The following is an 18,157-nucleotide window of genomic DNA, read 5'->3' as shown; positions in this document are numbered from 1 at the left end:
GGCTGGGGGCACGCGTCTTGCACGCGCACATGTGTCCCTGTGCAATCGCCCTCCGTGCACGCGCACACACACGCGTGCACAGACACGCGCGCAACCCTGGTGTGCAGCCACACGCACACACACCCCTGGCGCGCACACACACGCACGTGCATGCACATGCACCCCTGCCATGTGCACACGCATCCATGTGCACACACCACTCACATCCATGTGCAGACACCTGTGCGCTGGGCACGCACGCACACACTCGTGCACACACATGCAACCCGCCATGTGCACCTCGCCATTCACACACACACGCACCTCCCCATGTGCACACACACATGCACACTCCTGTGCGCACACACAGCATGTGCACTCCCCCCACCCATGTGCACACACATGTAGCCCTGTGCAGCACCCTTGTGCGCACCCCCTGTGCACACACATGCACTCACACGCCCGTGCACACCCCTGTGCACACACTCACACCCTTGTGCACACATATGTATCGCTCTGCAAACCCCCTGTGCACACCCCCATGCACACACACGCCTCACACCCCTGTGCACGCACACGTGCACACACACGCACTCACACACCTGTGCATGCACAGCCCCATGCACATGGACCCCTCCCACACGTGCAGCCCCCCTTGCTCCCCCCACGCGGCGGGGCAGGGTGATGGATGGCCTCCTTTCAATCCTGGCTCCTTGTTATTGATTTTCCTTTAATGAAAGTTAATTATAACAATGATTTAATTAATAGCGGCTCTCTCTGCCTTTATGGCTTCCCGCATTAGGGCTGCCTATAAATATGGCAGCCTGACAGCCCGTGCGGCCCCGCAGCCCCCCTGGGGTGGCCCTGCACCCTGGGGTGACGCTGTGTCCCTGCACCCTGGGGTGGCACAGTGTCCCCCTGCACCCTGGGGACCCTCCAGCACCCTGGGGTGGCACTGTCCCCCAACACCCTAGGGTGACACTGTCCCCCTGCACCTTGGGAGGTCCCCAGCACCCTGGGGGGCCCTGCACCCTGAGGTGGCACAATATCCCCATGCACTCTGGGGGGTCCCCAGCACCCTGGGGTGATGCTGTCCCCCTGCACACTGGGGACCCCCCAACACCCTGGGGTGGCACAGAGTCTCACTGTGCCCTGGGGTGATGCTGTCCCCCCGCAGCCTGAGTGTTCCCCAGCACCCTGGGGTGTCCCTGCCCCCCTGCATGCAGGGTTGACATGGTGCCCCCCAGCCTCACACACATGCATGCTCCTTGCACACGCATGTGCAAACATGCATGTGTAAGCACATGGACCCTGGTGATGCACATGCTCCTGCACACACACATGTACACAGACCTGGGAGCGCACACGTGTCACGCATGTAGATGTGTACACACACGTACACGTGTGCATGCACCATAGACATGCGCACACAGGTGCAGACACGCGCACACACACGTGCACACACATATGCACCCCCCACGTCTGCGTGTGCCCCCCCAACTGCGCCCGCAGCGCTCCGCTTGGCCGCCAGGGGGCGTGGGGCGCGGACCCCGCCCCCGCCTGGCCCCGCCCTCCCCGCCCGGCCCCGCCCCGCGGCGCTGAGCCCCGCCGCCCGCAGGGGGCGCGCAGCCCCCGGCCCCGCCACCTCCCGGCCCGCAGGCGGCGCCGCGGGGCATGGGGCGCTCTGGGCGGCGGCCCCGTTGCCTCTCGGTGGTGCTTCCGGGCCGCACTTCCGGGCGCGCCTGCGCACTCGCTACCTCCGCGACCTGCCCGCCGCCGGTACGGCAGGTGAGGGCGGCGGGCCGCGGCGGGGGGGCAGCCCCTGGCGGGGGGCAAGGGGAGGGGGTGCGACACCCCCTCAGGGCGGGGGAGGGCGAGGGAGATCTTGGGGTGGGGGAGGGCGAGTAGAGACCCCTCACTCGGGTGGGGCAGGGACGGGCGCCCTCCCCGCCCCCCGGAGCCGGTTGGCGCTGGGGCAGCCCCTCAGTGTGTTTTGCGGGTGACCCGCCGTTGTTCGGGGGGGACGTTCCCTCCCGCTGCCTTTGAGGTGATCTCCCTCCACACTGGGTTGCCCCCCCGCCATGCTCCGTCCTCTGCAGCTCCTACGTCCCCTGCCAGGGCTGGGGGTCCCCAGGCCGTGACCCCCCCATGGTCCTCCAGCAGCCGCCTCCAGCTGCGCCATTCTCTGTCTGCAGGGCCGAGGCGGCATCCCCAGGGCCTGCCCTGCCTGGTGGGGACCAGGGGCCTCCTGAGCTCCTATCGCCTCCCGGGTGGGTGACACCCCCCGGGAATTGCAGTGGCGCAACCCTAGGACCTCAAATTCCTGAGTCCCATGGTGACACTCAGCCAGGAGCTGAAACATGTCCTGCCCCACCATTCCTGCATGGCTCAGACCTCCTGTGTATCCCCAAGTCTCCTGCTTGTCCTGGGATCCATCCCCTATCCGTGAGGCCGGATCGCACAGGCTGTGGCTCCTTACACCCTCGTGTCTGTGTGTCTCTTCCAGCTGAGTCCTGTGTGTGTGCCCCTCTGTCCCTCGCCATGTACGCCTGTGCAAAGTTCGTCTCCACTCCTGCACTAGTGAGTAGTGACAGACCCCTCCTTCAACCTCAACATCCCTTCTGTGGGACATGGGGCGCGGAGGGAAAGCATGTGACCCCCTCAGAGACTGGGGGAGAGGTTTGGGGACACTTTTTGCAGGTTTAGAGCCATCCTGGGCCACAACGAAGGTGAGCAAAGCCTGGAGCGATGAGCCGCTCTGGTTAATGATCATTTGCCATCCCTTAATGGTTACTAATTACCCACGTGCTGGGAGTAAAGTGCCTTTGGCTGGGTGCTGGCCCTGGTGGCACGCTGGAGCCGTACACTGATGCCTGTGGCCATGGGGTGCCAGGACAGGCTTTTCCCTCTGGGTGCTGCCAATTCACGGGGCACCCCAGGCAGCTGGGCATGTTTGGGAGGTACTGGAGGTGGCCTCAGGGAGCCCCTGGATGGAATTTCACTGCCCTGGGTGATCACGGGGGGTGGGGTATCCCACCCAAATCTGAGTGTGGCTGTGCCTTCCAGGTGAGGAGCTCACGGGTGCTGTCCCAGCCCCTCTCTGCCTCCATGCTGAGCAGCCCTGAGGCCCGGACAGAGCAGGTAATGCGCCCAGCTTGGATTGGGGGATGCTGGGGGGTGCTGAGCACTGGCCGTGGGAGGGGTGTGGGGAAGCGATGCCCTGAGAGGATGTAGGGGGCTTGATGGGGGGAGACAGGCTCTAGGCAGGGCTGGGGTAGGCTTAATCCCTCCCTAGCCCTTGCCCACCCTCCCGTCACCCAGGCGCATCTGGGCGCCCACCGAGCCATCCAGACGAGTACAGCCCACCGAGACATTGACACCGCTGCCAAGTTCATCGGCGCCGGTGCTGCCACTGTGGGGGTAGCCGGCTCCGGCGCTGGCATCGGTACCGTCTTCGGCAGCCTCATCATCGGCTATGCCAGGTCAGCAGGGGCACCGGAGGGGTTGGAATGGGGTGTTGGGTGCCAGCTGAGCCCCTGCTGACAGGCCTGTCCTCTCCTCGCAGGAACCCCTCACTTAAACAGCAGCTTTTCTCCTACGCCATCTTGGGCTTTGCCCTGTCTGAGGCCATGGGGCTCTTCTGCCTCATGGTGGCCTTCCTCATCCTCTTTGCCATGTGATGGAGCCACTGACAGTGATGGTGATGGAGCCAGCACCCCACTGTGCCCGTCCCCCCTCCCCCCCCCAAGCCATGAATGCCAGCAGGGGGGCAGGAGAGAGCCCCGGCCCCCGCCATGGGCGGGCAGGGAATAAAGACGGTTTGATATCGGGGTCTTGGCTCCTTGTGTCTCCTTGGTGGCCCTGTCCTGTGTCACTTGCCTGTGGCTGGCACTGTGGAGCAGGGGACAATGCTGCCCTGGGCTCACTTTTCTCCCTGCTGGGGTTACTCTGGGGAGGTGGCAGTGTCCCAGGAGGGGACACCAGGTGGCAGGGGCTGAGCCCCTTTGCCACCCTGAGCCCTCAGCCACCCGTGCACATCGTCGGTCCCTGGGGGCAGCTGGGAGCCCTCGGGGCCGCAGCCTGGGCTGTCACCTCCATCCATCCCTTGCCTAAGGATGTCTCCCCACCTGGGGACACCTTAGCGGGGACCGGCCGCCTGGCAGCCCCGGGGCCGGGGTGTGCCTGGCTGCTGCTGTCCCGGTATCGAGGTGTACCCGCCTCGCTGTCCCCGCAGGATGGAGGGCCCCGTGGGCGGTCCCTCTGGCCCGCCGGAGGCCTCTCTCTCGCTGACCCCACCCGAGGAGGCGTGATTAACCACGCCCCTCCGAGGCGAGGCCCCGCCCCCGGAGCCCCCCCATTGGCCCCGGCGCCGTTATACCCTCCCTCGGGTCTCGCGAGAGCCTCGCGCATGGGGCGCGAGGGGGGGGCTCGTGGAGGGGAGGCGGGAGCCCCAGCGCGAGAGGCAGCCAGCGCGAGGCCCCGGCGGCGGCGCGGAGCGGCGCGGCCCGGCCCTCCCTCAGGTAACCGGCGGCTCTCGGGCGCGGCGGGGCGCGGGGCGGCCCTGGGGCGGCGGCGGCGGCGGCGAGGGAGGTGGCGGGGCGGCGTCCGGGGGGTCTGCGGGGGGCCCTGGCCGGCCCCTGCCCCCACAACTCTCCCCGAGTTTTCGTGAAGCAGCCGCTCTCCCCTGCGCCGCCTCATCGCTGATTGATAGCGTCCTCCGGCCAATCGGCGCGCTGCCAAGTCCGGAGTGGCGGGAGCCGTGGCCAATGGTGGCTTAGGGGGCGCCGCGATGGCGCAAGCCCCTCCCTAGGTGGGCGGGGCTGCTGGAGGCAGCGAGGGGCCCGGGCGGTGCCTGAGGGGGGGAGCCCAGAGGCCAGGGGGGCCCCGGGGCGGGGGGAATCCCGGGGAAATTGAGGGGCTTGGGGGGCTGGGGGCGGAGGTGTGGGGAGGTCTGCGCGATGCGGGGCATCAGGAGTACGGGGGGCCCACGGGGCTGGGGGGCTGGAGGGGGCCTCTGGGGCGGGGGCTTTCGGGAGATCCTGGGGAGGGTGAGGGGGCTTCAGGGACTGCACACAGGGGGGTGCTGATGGCTGGGGGGGCTTGAGGGGGTTGTGGTTATGGGGGGCTTTAAAGGGACAGTGGTCTGGCGGTGGGATTTGGGGGGGACAGTGGACCCTGGAGAGGTGCTGGGGAGTCTTGAGGCACTGTGGGCGCGGGGGCCCGGGGAGTGGGGGAGCTTTGGAAGGTGAGGGAGTGAATTGGAGGGGGGAGATGTCTGTGGAGGTTGTAGGTATGGGAGGCCCTTTGGTGTGCAGGTCCTGGGGGACCCTGGAGGGATACGAGGTGTCCTGGGGGAATCTCGAGTATTAGAGGGGCCTGGAGGGGACCCTGCGGGGACCCCCTGAGGTGCAGGTGCTGGGGGAGCCCCTCTGACTGGGATTCAGCCCTCCTGGGCGAAGCGGGGTTTGGGCTCAGTGTGGTGGCTTGTGGCTCTTCTGGGGCAACTGGGGAGGACGCAGGCCTACGTGTGTGTGGGGTCCCAGGGGCAAACTGATGTAGAAAGGGTGTGGAGAGGTTGTAGGTGCCTGTGGGGGTGTGGTGGGGAGCAGGGTGTGGGCTGGGGTACGGACTTGGGTCTGCAGAGTGTTGGGAGGTGGGGGACTGTCAGCCCCATGCAGTCGCTGGGGCATCAGTGACTCCCACAGCACTGCGTGAAGGAGGACCTGCGAACAGCAGGGGCTAGAGAATGAAGTAGTTTCTTCTGAAGTCTGAAACAGTGGTTAATTTTCACTGGGGCACTTTGAGAGCTCAAACTTCTGAGAGTGTGTCAAAGTGGTGAGGTTTCACTGTGCACTTGCTCATCTGCCCTGCTGGCGCTGTGAAATCCGTTGCCTTTCAGTAGCTCCAACTTTGTGAGCACAGCCTGGGTCACGTCTCAAAGTTGTTTTGTTCCTACTGCCAGGAGTGCTGGTATGGAGTCCCTCAGCCTTACTAAGGAAAAGAGATCGGCGGGTTCAGGTGTGAGACGAAATGTGTGTGACAACAAAACCTCCTTGTTCTGCTCAGCTTTCCCTATTTTGCCCTCTTTGCCTCTTCTTTGCCAGGTCCCATCATTATGTTGTTTCTTCATGAAGTTATCCCTTCTTTCCCTGCTCAGGTCCCTCTAAAGACAACATTTCCACTTAACACCCAGGAGTACAACATAAAAGTGTTGCTAACGCTTCAGTGGACTTTACAATTTATTTTGCTTCACTGCAGTGCTCGTTGGGCTTTCTTCCACCAGGCATGGTCTGAAGGGGTTGTCTAGTTCTTTGCAAACGGCTTTAAAAATAGTTGTGACTGAAATGCAGTCATTTCTGGAGAGGAATTCAGCAGCAGTTCTCAACCATGAGCTTTGTTGGACAGTTTTTTTGGATTGGGGTTTTCTCAGCAGAGTCTAAGAATAACTTCAGTGTTTGAATGTGGAGAAGTTTGTGGGAGGTGAATTGAACAGCCAGAATCCCATTTGGAAAATGAATAGGGTTAACATTCTTGCTCCTTGTTTCCTTAAATTGAGAGATCATATTCACCTTCTGTGACTTGAGTGGGGTAATTACTGTTGCCAGCTGTAATCACTTTTCAGGCTGGAGGGTGCTGGAGTGCTTGTTTGCTCTTAGTGTTAAAAACAAACAAACAAAAAAGGTGTGGGTTCCGCTGGTGGAAGCAGCTAGTCAGCCATCGACCTGCGAGGTTTGTAATGATTACCTGCAGCTGGGATGGTCTTTTCTCAGAAGAGTGTTTCTGATCCTAGAAGTTGGTTGGGAATTGAGAAGTGGAAGACTATTTTAGTATTCGATAGACCTCACTGCTTTGAGAACTTTAATACAGCCACGAACTTCCTTAATTGCATGCCAATCTTTTGGTTATACCTAACTGTAGTATGTTAAACAGTTCCTCTCCTTTTTGACACCTGCCTGTCAACTAATGGTAAAAACCCAAACATACCATGTCCAACTTACTGCTTAGCCAAACTAGGCGTCTAGTTATTTTAATCTTTCCTTGTAAATCAATCCCTTCAGCTGCTTAACTATATTTTCCTGAATGCCTTCCAATTTGTCAATATCTTTCTGATACAGAATAGCTTGGAGTTGAACGTATTTTGCATCAGAGTGTTGGAGATGGGGACTTTCCCTCCTTGCTCCCTGCTCTGATTTAAAGAAGGAAAAGCTTTACACAAACTTTGAGTATGTTAAAGCGCCCACTTGCAATTTGTCTTTCTCTTAACTTTCAGTAAGTTAAGTACCTTAACTTTTTCCATGTTGAGAGATATTTCTAACGTTAATTTCTACTTACTCTTGCTCCTATTTTTTTTTTTCTCAAGGTTTCTTATTTTCTGGTCTTCTCCAGCATTTCCTACTGTATGTTTCTAGTACTCTTGATTTTTATTTTTATGTTTTCCCTCTGTGTGATTTACGAAGGTGTCAGGCGAAAATGAACTTGCTGTTGAGACTTGCTGAGTCCCACTGTTAGACACTCAGCCCACCTGGGTACGTTGCAAGTGTCACTACTTTTTTTAAGCTGGTTGACGGGACAGTTGCTAGTCTGAGTTAACTTGGAAATGCTGTACAATCTGTGTGGCACGACTGTGATCTGGTGGTGATTGTGTAGATATGCCATGTAGGAAGGTGACAAAAATAAAAGGATGTGGCTTAAAGAAAAATCAAACTTCTCATTAATGTCTTTATTTCCATCTCGTCTGAAACCCCTCGGAGCCTGACTGGAAGAGACACTGACTGCAGAGGACATTCTCAGGATGGCTAAAAGGGGGTTTGTGTACGTGGTGTGGGACAGGCAGGAAATTTCCCTTACCTGTTTTGAAAGATGGGGAAGTCTGAGAGAGGAAGCATGAGTGAGTGGATGGATGTGAGAGGATGGCTGGGGGGAAGAAACCAAATCCTCCTTCCATCCTCCTTGAGCACGCAGGAGCCTGCTTGTAGGGTCCACCGGTCTCACATGATGAAGCAGCCAGGAGGAACTGGAGCTCTTCTGAGGGTGTGCAGCGGGGATCAGGGTGACTAGGACATGTCCTCACCCAGAGCCAGTCACCGCCTCTTTGTGGTGGAAACTTTTTAAAAATGGCTAAGTAAAATACACTCAGCTTCTGGCAGGCCTTGTGGTGCATGTGTTGTTTTTCGCAGCATGTGTTAGCAGAGGATCTCTGGATTGGATTTTGTTTTGGACTAATTTTTTGCTGCATCACATGTGATGCTTTTTTGCATTCTGCTTGGTTTTATTTACCCTTCTGAATTTCTTGGTGCCTTTCTTTTTTTTGCCTTTTTACATTCCTAGCACTGAGAATTGAGGCCAGACTTCCAAAACTGCTCTTTCCTCAGTCATTTAGCACCCAGCTACAATAAAATATTTCCTGCCAAAATGCATTGTAACACACCTTCAGGACTGGGGACCTGTTGCTTCCTGTAACTTTATTAATTTTTTCTCTACCCTTTTGAAGTAATATAGTTTCTCCATTCTGGTTTCAAGGAACTTGTAATACAGCAGGTGAATGCTGAGTGGTGTAGGCTGAGCAGAGAAACAAGCCAGGGGGCTGGGTTTCCCTGGGGAGCTAGAAATGGTTTCTGTTTGGTGTAGAAGTGTGTAGGAAGCTGTCTATAGAGACTAAAATAAAAGTACATTTATAGCCTTGCTTCCTTTTGAATATAAAACTGAGGTTTTAATCAGCCTTCACATCATAATATTTGTCACATCTTTTTGTCTGGCTGATGAATTTCTCCATCATGTCGCTTCAAGTCCTCAGCGAATCCCGTAATTCTGCTGCTCCTTCACTTCTTCAAATTGCTTTGCTCAGCTCTGAGGAGTTAAGGCTCGACCTGTGCACAGCCTTGTTCTGGTGGTGGCTGGAGCAGGTGTTTGAGGCCCGCTGTCCTGCGTCCGTGGCCTCAGCCCTCCACCAAGCGATGCACACGGGGGCAGGGAAGCTGCAAGGGCCACGGCGAGCTCACGTGTTGGAGGACACCAGCATTTCCTAATTTACAGCCCATGGAGGTGCCAGTATCCACAGAGGTTCCTCTCCAAGCCGCTGGTTGATGTTGGTGTGATCGGGTTTGTTCTCCCTCTTTAGAGCTGATATTAACACAGTGTGTTTTGCTGCAATTAGTCTTGGCTCGTGGGAATTTGGCTTAATTGCTTCTCTGAAGTTCGATTTCATAATCTTCCAAGATGCTTCTTGCTTTTTTCCACCTCCCCGACACACCTGCTGGGGCACGTGCTGATGCAGAAGTCAGCCATACAGTACCCTTTGTACAGCACATGCTGTATTTTAATACGTGCCCAAGTTTGACATTTGTTTTTGAAACATGATAAATTCAGCGCCTTAACCAGCCCCAACACGGTGTGGTTTCACTGAGGCTAAACCTAACTTTGATGTAGGCTAATTATTTAGTGGAAAGGGATTTTTGGCTTGCACCTCTTTCGTCTAAGCTCTTGGCATGCTTTGCTGGGGTGGCAGTGAGAGGCCAAGCTGGCCGGGGTGAGTTTTTCTGCCTCCATGTCACTGTTTTGCTGTTGTGCACGAGCAGGGGCTGCAGTCCCGCAGCAGGACAAGCACGGAGCTGAGCTCCCGGGCGACAGCAACCATTTATTGAAGTTTCCCAAGGAAAACAACGTGTTTTTAGCTCGCGGGGATCACAGATGGCTCTGCCGCTCTGGTTGCAGGAGCGAGCCAGCCTGCGGAGAGCCTGCAGAGGTCTGGAATGCCACTCTGCTGTCCCACCCTTGTGCGAGAGAATGAAGCAGAGTGGAGACGTGGTGCCAGCCATTGCAAGCTGGTTCATGAATAAACAAAGCTCCTCTGCCAGCTACGGGCCGTGCTACCCACTGCGGGTGTTCCTCTGCGCGCTCGGCAGAGCTCTGAGCTCTCTTTGTCAGGCACGGCTACTGAAAAACCCGACAAGGGAAGCTGTGCGAAGACATTTTCCTCCCCTTCTCCTGAAAAACAGATGTTTGAACTCCTTTAGTATGAAATGCAAGTTGTGCCTGGAGTTGAAAAGACAGTAAAGCTGTGAAGTTCACCACTTCCCTGCCTTTTGGGGATGCGCTGCCACACTTGTAGTGTTGCTATTAGCAGAGCTCTTGCACAGCTTTCATTTTTTTGTGCTTATGGAGAATGTTTTCAGCCCTGGTTGGCAGAGACCTCGTTCTGAATACCATTGTTACTATTTAAAATAATAATAATAAAAAAAGCAGTCTTTCACAGGCTTCAGTGTATTAAGGACTTGGCTAGACGTGGACTTGGCAGTGCTAGGGAATAAGCAATGCCCAAATGAGTGTATTTATACCTGTGTAACCGTACCGAGCTGTCTTATGCCCTTTAACTGTTTCCAAAGTGAGTAAACCAGACTTGGAGCAGAACACGGCTTTCTGGGTTTTCTGCCAAAAAGCTCTTGCTGGTGCTGAGTCTGCTGAGACGAAGGAAACAAATCTTCAAATTGCTAAGTAGTTAATGCTTGCAATTATTTAAAATAGCTGGCATCTAAAATAGACTTGTTTCTAGAGGTACAGCTGGTCGTGTCCACAGCTGAAGATGCTGGAAGTCTGAAGAAGTTTTGGAAGTGAGATTGAACGGGTGAAGTTGGAAGTAGGTTGCGTGTGGGGAGAGAAAGCTTTGCCAGAATGTGCAAATTTGCAAAATGTGAAGTTTTCTTCAATCTTGTGCTGTTCTTGTTGCAGCAGGGTCTGAAGGTAGGCTTGGCAGCCATTCATGGGCCATTCTTCTGCTGTTCCAGCACTAGGAATAATCCCTTATGTTTTTTTGAGTGTTAGTAAAATAGAGCTGGAGGGTGAGCGGAGGGAGGTGAGATCCAAAGGCAGATTGTCACCAGGGGTGACGGCAGCCGGGTGCCAGGTCTCCTGGAATCAACCGTTGGGTCTCAAAAATGTGAAAGCAGAGACTTAGCTGAGCATCCCACAGTGCAGGGTAGATGTACTGTGTGGAAACAGGGCTGAGGAAGTTTGTCTACAACGTTAATCGGATCAGAAGGCTTTATATGGAAGAGTGCACTGTTACAAACCTGGAGAGTTTATACAAGAGCAATTGCTCATCGTCCAGATCTTCAGTCTGACTGAGCTGTGGGCAAAGCAAATGTGATGAAATGTGATTTTTTTTTTTTTTTTTTTAAACATAATCCTGAATGTGCTGGCGGTGTTTTAATGAGCAAGTATGTTTTCTGGTGCAGGTGGTAAGAAAGTTCCTAAGGGATGCTCGCTTTTCTTTGTGTGGATGTTTTTCATCCTTCTGCCTTACATTGCTTTCTTTTCCTTTGTTTTTTTTTTTTTTTGAAACCTGTCTGTTTTTAATGCATATAGAGTGCCCGTTTGTATGATCCACGTTTAGGATACTGTATCCTTCACTGATGTAAGATTTCATGTTTTGAATTATGTAAACTATATATAGGAAATCACTGCTTTGTTCACCGCTAAAAGACAATCATTCTGAAGGCAGAATGGAGTTCTAGTTAAACAACTCACAATAAAGTACCAAATTTCTAGGCATTGCTTATATTTGGAATATTTCTTGCTCCCTTCTGATTTTAGGGCTCGCATATCAAATAATGACACCATAAAATGTGTGTGCCTTTGAATGCTAAATAAATAAAAATGCCCACATGTGATGTAAATAATAACAGGTGAGACTAAATATTTTTATTTTATGACCACACGTACATACAGGAGTGTCGTGCCTTTCTGTCCCCTGTCCCGCTGGTGCTGTTTCAGTTGTTTTAATTCATTGACAAGAGCTTTATCTGGAGGTTGTCACTTACATAAGAGGCTCTCCTAGTCTTAACTCGGTGCAGCCTTGACTTCGATCTTCCTTTAAAACTATTCACACACCATTGTGGGGAAAATATGTTCAAGCTTGACTTGGGCTCTTATGTCCCATTTTCAGCAGCTTTTTTCTTCCTCACTTTCATTGAAACAAGAGCTCTTAAGCAGCTAGATAATTTCAGGAAATGGGACTCGAGTTTCTAGGTCACTTAGGTATTTCCTAGGTAAAATAATGCATTCTCTAAGGCTTGTCATGTCTTTCTTGTAATTATCTCTGCTCAGTGAGAAACAGTGAGTCTCTTAGGTTTTTCCTTCCTTTCTTAAACTTGAATTATTTCTGTCTCCTGTAGTAGATATCTTGCAATATGTTGTCCCTGCTGTGAAGAAGTATATAGCTGAAGATGTATCACCGCTAATGAAGAACCACAAGGCGACCCGAGAGCCATAGTGTCAGGATCCAGAAGCTGCCTGCGTGCGTCTTGGAGAGTCTGCCTTTAGAGTGTCTGTTTACTGTGTGCTGTCGTGCTACAAATTTGAACCTGCTGGAAGCAATGCCAGAAGCATTTCCTACCTGGTGATCTCCGCTTGGAGCCTTTCTTTCTGCAGGCTGCAAGGATTCATTTGGTTGTGGTATGAAGGAGGAAGGAAAAGCTTGTTGCCTGAGGCTGTGAGGAACATTTGTGCCACGTTGCTTTGGCTAGAGTTGGATGTGGATGTGCTCTCACCTTTGTTGCTCTGGGTTCACACTTAGATTGTTACCTCTGGGTCTGGCCAAAGGTGCAAGGTCTGCTCTGATAGCAAAGGTGACAGCAGTGGTGGGAATTAAGTGGAGGCTTGTCTGACCTCAGTGGAGAGCCTCAGGGACTTCCAGGTAATTCCTCCCATTTTGGAGGAGGTCCTGGAACAGCAAGTTCATGATCGTGCCTGGGGCCTCGCTGCTTGTTGCAGCGTGGAGGCCAGGTGCTGTGTTTGATGGGACCTGGTAGGTGCTCCCATCAAATGCTCTGCCTAGGTGCTGCCGATGAGTCCTGCTCTGTCTGCTGTCGGTGTCTTGCAGTTTGGATTCTCCCCGGTGTCTTAGGGTAAATACTTTGGGGACATCCTGTACAGTCCATCTTTCTTCCAGAAGCTGGGAGGGGAAGCACAGCTTTGGCATATGAGTGATTGGTAGATGGTCCTTCTCCATCTTCTTGCCTGGGGAGGTTGCTGACTTGCTGGTTTAGGTTGGATTTTGTCTTGTGTTCATCAAAGGCTTCGAAACCCTTTGGACAGATGCCTTTTCATATTAGAAACCTAGTCCTTGGCACCTCACTAGAGAAGCCTTGCTTGTGTTAAAGCATGTTTTGCCAAGCTATGGCTGCCTCAGCGACGTTTGGCAAGGATTAGTTGAAGTAGGTATTTGAAGAGCAGCAGCTACTTCTTTCTCAGAAATCTGATCATGAAAGGAGGAGCATGAGGATTGGGCTGTTAGTGTTTTGGAATCTGACCTCTCAAAGGTACTGAACTCGGGAAGTGCTCACGAGGCATCTGCACACCGGTGTCCCTCAGCTCATGTCAGAGAGCATAAGGACCTCGCAAAGATAGTTGTAGATTGCTCGAGCTTCTCGCAGTTGGTCTCACTTGGCTTTTTTCATCACGGTGTTCCGCAGAGATTTAAAAAAACCCAGTATCCTTCCCTTTGTGCAGCCCAGACCTGTGGCTCAGCTGGGCCCCAGCCATGCTGAGATGACATGAGAGTTTCTCTGACACCTTGCTCTGGAGTTGGAGGCCAGGCCAGATCTGATCTGGAGGCTGGCCAGTGTGAGGAGGCTCTTGGACAATGGAGCTTCTATAATGGTTTTTATCCTGCCAGAACCTAATGTGGAGGCAACGTTAACAAATTACACTTCTTGTTATGGTAACGGTAAACTCGTTGCCGTTTATAAAAGGGTTATAAACGGTGTAAGTTGTGCGGTTGGGAGGGCCGGTGGAAGCTGTGGTGGGAAAAGCCTCCTAGCTGTCTGGAGCTCTCAGCTGTGAGGGGGGTTTGCTGCTGTAATTGCAGGGGAAAAGCTTTCCTGGTCTTAGCAAAGTCTGTCATGGCTGGTGCACAGGGTTTGGGGCCCGTGTTGCTCCTTTTGCTGGAGTTTGGTTTACGTTTGACAGGATGCTGACAGTGCCTCCCTATCCCATTGCTCGCACACGGAGAGGAGGAGGGCGCAACTCTCGCTCATGGCTGTTGCTCCATGTGAGGTTTGACCCTCTTCCCAAAGCATGTAGAAATACTCTTTGCACTCAGGCTGTTAATTTGCTCCGGTGTGAGCTGAGGAAAGCTGCTTTTTTCCGTCACTTTAGGGCCAAATGTCCTGCTTGGTAGGAAAGATCGTTCTTCTGATAGCAGCAGGTGCAGCTCATGGGGGTGGTGAAGCTCCAAGGCTGTTTTAAGGCACTAGCAAGTGAGAAGCGAGGGTGTTGTGCATCTTTGATGCTATCAAGGTGATAGTTCTCACTATTTGGGGATGCTCTTGTGGCTCGGAGATCCTCTACAAGCTTCTCAGCAGCACTGAGCACCCAGAAAGGTACAGTCAGGTGGTAAGTGGTTGGACTTTGCTTTCACCCTCTGCTGTAGGTTAACTTGTAACGACTTGTTAAATACTGTATGTCTGTTGGAGATTTACTTCAAGTGAGTTCCTTGCCAATATTCCAGTTTATACAGTTGGGTTTGCTTTATCAAGCTTATAAAGCATAAGGGTGTTGTGCCGCTAAAGCAGATTTTATAGCGTCGGCTTTTGGCCTTCTTTCCCAGTTGACAATTTTAAGCTCTCTTGTAGCTTTTTGGTTACAAAGCAAACATTCGCACTCCTTCTCTTACACCCCAAAATAACTTTAAAGTCAAAGCCTAGGACTGACAGCAGCCTGTGCGTTTTCACTAAGCTTGGTGGTGGCCTCTCCCTGTAAAATTTAAAATCTTTCGCAATGTGTGTAGTAGCTGGCAATAGTCAAACGGAGATCTGGGCACCCAAAGGTGCAGAACCAGCTCTGTTCCTAAGTCCCTACAGGCACCTAATGTAGTTTGAGAGTCAGCAATCATTCACCAGTGGAAATTAGGTGCCAAATTGACTTTACTAGGCAGGTTGGGTGCCTAGCCCTCTGCCTTGCAGAGCTAACCCTGCAACAAGGAAGCCTAGATGTTAAAGTGGCTTTTTTTTGTTGTTAAGAAAGAACTTGACCTGTTTTGGCTTTTCCCCACTTCATGGTGGGTTATGGTGCTGCAAGCCATCTCTGCGATGTGGTATGTTAATCCAGGCAAGCATGGGGAACGCTGATGCCGAACCCCAGGCAAGTGCTACGGCAGGACGGGGTTCCCTTCCCTGCGTTTTCGGGGTGCAGCTGCCTCTGTGACCCTGCCGATCCCAGCCTTTTCAGAGCACTGTGTGCTGAATATTCATTTCGATTGTCAGGAAGCTCGAGGCATAGAGCTGTTAATGACTGCACTTAGAAAAATAATAAAGAGCCTTTCCTGGAACAGTCTCAAAGCAACATGTTTCCTTCCTTGCATTTTAGTGGGAAATCTCTTACTATTTTTGAGAGCTTGGGGCAGTGCCTTATGCTTCCTTCTCTTTTGGCTAGCAGAGTAGAAATGGCTGTCTTAGTCTTTCTTTCCCTTGTACTTGCCAGAAAGCAGTTTGGGTTTTGATTGTAACCAACCTCTCTTCCAGTTCCAGCTCCCAGTGGCAATTACAGATTCTGTCTCAAGTCTGCGATCTTGTATACTCTCCTGTAGTAAGATGTATGCTACAGCACAGATTCTGTGCAGCCATCTATAATAATCTAGTTTATTGTGGTTTTATCTCTTCTTCCCAGTAGCAGTGTACTGCCTGTCCTTGGGGCTCGGTCTAGTGTCTTGAGCACTATTTGTGTTTGAATAGGCTTGTTTGTATTGCAGCTCTGGTTGTTAATGCTCTTGGCATGGCTCCCAGGTCTCAACAAAGTTACCCAAATTGATCTGGGATGGCCTTGCGACTCATTAGTCTCTGAGAATTAATCCCATGTAGCTCAGTCTCATAAAAAGTTAACTCCTAGCTCTGTTTTACCTTTTGCATTAAACTGGCATGCTAAAACTAGAGGCACAGCAAGGAGCACAGTGACTGGATCGAGGAGAAAACACGCTTTGCCTGCCACAGGTGTAGTAGTACCCGGGCTGTACCTTGCAATAATCCCAGGTAACAAAACCTTCTGTGGGGAGACTTCTTTCTCTTTTTCGGGGGAATATGGGTATTATGATGATTTTTTTGACCAACCTGGTCTAGTGGAAGGTGTTCCATGGCAGGGGGGTTGGAACCAGACAGTCTTTAAGGTCCCTTCCAACTCAAGCGTTCTATGGTCATAAGAGCACCGTTTCTGATCCAGTTCTGCCTTTGCTTCTCCTGCTGTCAGCTAAATACTGTAATTTTTCTACAAAAGTCACAGCCCTCCCTGGGTCCTGCACCCTTCTTGAAAAGTCTTTGCCCTGTTTAATAGCCTGGGACAGTTGCTAACTGGTTTTCTGTATTCCCTGTGGGTTGAAAGACGTCTTACCTTTAGCTGCACCTTTGCTTGGACTTGTTCCTGCGTGCCTGGGGCTGGTGTCTGTGATGGGTTTTGCATCTGACTCTGAAGGGCGCTTTTTCATTTTGGAGAGTAAAACAGTTATTATCTCTGCGCCAGTACATGTCCTGCAGTGATACAGGATGGGGCAGCTGCACTGAACCATCTGGGTACCCTCTTTTTGCTTGCAGATGTCTCAGATGAACTCCCTCACCCTAGAGCCCCTGCTAAAACCCATTTTGGGGCACCGGGTGCCACAATCACCGCAGTGTCAGCGCTGACACTGACACCAGGCACCCATGCAGTTATCCTGTGTGATTTGTCTGCTTTTCCTCACCACCTCTCCTTCCATCGTTGCCATAACTATTGGCAGACTATTAAAACTGATGCCAAAATTCCCCAAGTTGTCCCTTTTCACAGCACAACGCTTGAGCAATTCATTCTTTTGGAGGCTGCAAATCTGAGGGGTGAGGGAGCACGGTGGGAGACTGAAGCCTTTTACTGGAATCTGAAAAATAACTATAGATAAACTCATGCACAGGCAGAATATAGAGCGAGGGAGGCTTGATCTTACCTGCAGGTGTCTGCTGTCTCTTGGACACTAACAGCCCTTTTGTTTCTGTGCTGCACCTTTCACTGACAATCTTAACTTACAGTCAGTTCCCTAGGTACGTCCTTTCTCTTGATGTCCCTATCTCTAGCAATTTTCTTTCTTCTAACTCATTTTGCAGCTCATTCTTCAATCAGGTTCTTCCTAGGCGAGTAAATCTTAGCAGAGGGAGACTTCTGTCAGCAGAGCGTGCAGTTTGCTTTTGTTTTCTGTTCTACTTTAAGTCTATTTTTAGGAGGTTGTTGTGCAGCTCTTTTGGTTTTGTTTCATAGTTGGTGCAACCTCTAGCTTTAATTTTGTGGTCATATTAATGTAAAGTTTATCCTTATGATTTATGGGAATAAACCTTAAATGTGCTGGTACTGGTATACTGGTAAGCGCATTCGTGCTGGAGAGGGGAGCCATGCTGGCAGACTCAAAGTGGAACGGTTTTTATGTACACCCAAGTGTTCATTGGGATTTAAAGTATTTCAGTTTGTCTGCAAGGCACAGATGCAAGAGTGTTGGCCACAAGCATGCCTGCAATAACAATGGTCACATGCAAGTATGACAATAGAGCTTTATTTTTAGAGGATTTTTCATACCACCTCTCTCCCCCAATGTTCAGCAGTTAATGACCTGGCAGTTTCTTCCATCTTACCACTGAGGTTTAAGGAAAAGGTTGTGTGGTTTTTTTGTTGGGGTTTTTTTTTTTTTTCAGGGATTTGAGGTGATGGCGGGGGAGTGCTTTCCAGTTGGGAGCTGTGAGGGTCCCAGTGTTGGACACAGGAGATGCTGGGCCACCATCGGAGGCAGCTGGACATAGGAGGGTCCTCAGAGGGGATGTAGAGTTACTTGCTCATGACTTTCGCAAACCAGAAGAGGCGTGACTCAGACTTACAAATCTTGGCTTGAGACTGATTCCAGACCTCAGCTGCTTGTCAGTAGTTCAGCTGGAACAGGTCCGTAAAAGCTGCGAACACAAAAACCCACGCTGCTCATATCTGGATCCTGACACGCATTAGGGCAGCTGAGTGTCCTTACCGCCAGGGCACGGGGTATTTGTGGGAACGTCCACTTGTGAACACGTGGCTGTGGGTAATGCTACTAAAGACAATTAAGAATCTGACTGTGGCACTTTCTGTGGCATCAGCCTGGTGCTGCCAGCCAAAACCATGACTTGACCTGTGGCTACAGACATAC

The 18,157-nt window shown here is 52.3% G+C and overlaps 2 protein-coding genes across 7 annotated transcripts in view; both read left to right on the top strand.

Annotated features, from left to right (window-relative positions):
• The first annotated feature begins 1,685 nt into the window (after nucleotides 1-1,685).
• ATP5MC2 (ATP synthase membrane subunit c locus 2) lies at nucleotides 1,686-3,810 on the top strand. 2 transcript variants are annotated; one of them, XM_040581179.1, is made up of 5 exons: nucleotides 1,686-1,767; nucleotides 2,486-2,559; nucleotides 3,046-3,120; nucleotides 3,301-3,461; nucleotides 3,545-3,810. In XM_040581179.1, the coding sequence occupies exons 2-5, from the start codon at nucleotides 2,521-2,523 to the stop codon at nucleotides 3,657-3,659; spliced, it is 390 nt and encodes a 129-aa protein (XP_040437113.1). In that variant the 5' UTR covers nucleotides 1,686-1,767; nucleotides 2,486-2,520; the 3' UTR covers nucleotides 3,660-3,810. The 2 variants fall into 2 exon arrangements, with proteins under 2 accessions (XP_040437113.1, XP_040437114.1); XM_040581180.1 differs by having other exon boundaries at nucleotides 1,701-1,758.
• Nucleotides 3,811-4,401: 591 nt separating this feature from the next.
• The window catches only part of LOC121081835 (cyclic AMP-dependent transcription factor ATF-7), a 69,854-nt gene continuing 56,098 nt past the window's right edge, over nucleotides 4,402-18,157 (top strand). For 2 of the 5 annotated variants that reach the window (XM_040581112.1, XM_040581106.1), the window contains exon 1: nucleotides 4,462-4,499. The gene's annotated coding sequence lies outside the window, so the exon portion shown is untranslated. Of the gene's footprint in view, nucleotides 4,500-18,157 lie in introns of all 5 variants that reach the window. The other 3 variants (XM_040581110.1, XM_040581107.1, XM_040581111.1) reach the window with 3 other exon arrangements.

This window comes from Falco naumanni (assembly GCF_017639655.2).
Source record: "Falco naumanni isolate bFalNau1 chromosome 20 unlocalized genomic scaffold, bFalNau1.pat SUPER_20_unloc_1, whole genome shotgun sequence".
Lineage (NCBI taxonomy): Eukaryota > Metazoa > Chordata > Aves > Falconiformes > Falconidae > Falco > Falco naumanni.
The sequence above is the reverse complement of the archived record's forward strand: the minus strand, read 5'-3'. Positions and strand labels throughout refer to the sequence as shown.

Coding starts and splice junctions, on each gene's coding strand:
- ATP5MC2 (XM_040581179.1), top strand. CDS start 2,521: ATGTACGCCTGTGCAAAGTTCGTCTCCACTCCTGCACTA. Junction 2,560..3,045: donor TCGTCTCCACTCCTGCACTA/GTGAGTAGTGAC, acceptor TGTGCCTTCCAG/GTGAGGAGCTCACGGGTGCT. Junction 3,462..3,544: donor CTCATCATCGGCTATGCCAG/GTCAGCAGGGGC, acceptor CTCTCCTCGCAG/GAACCCCTCACTTAAACAGC.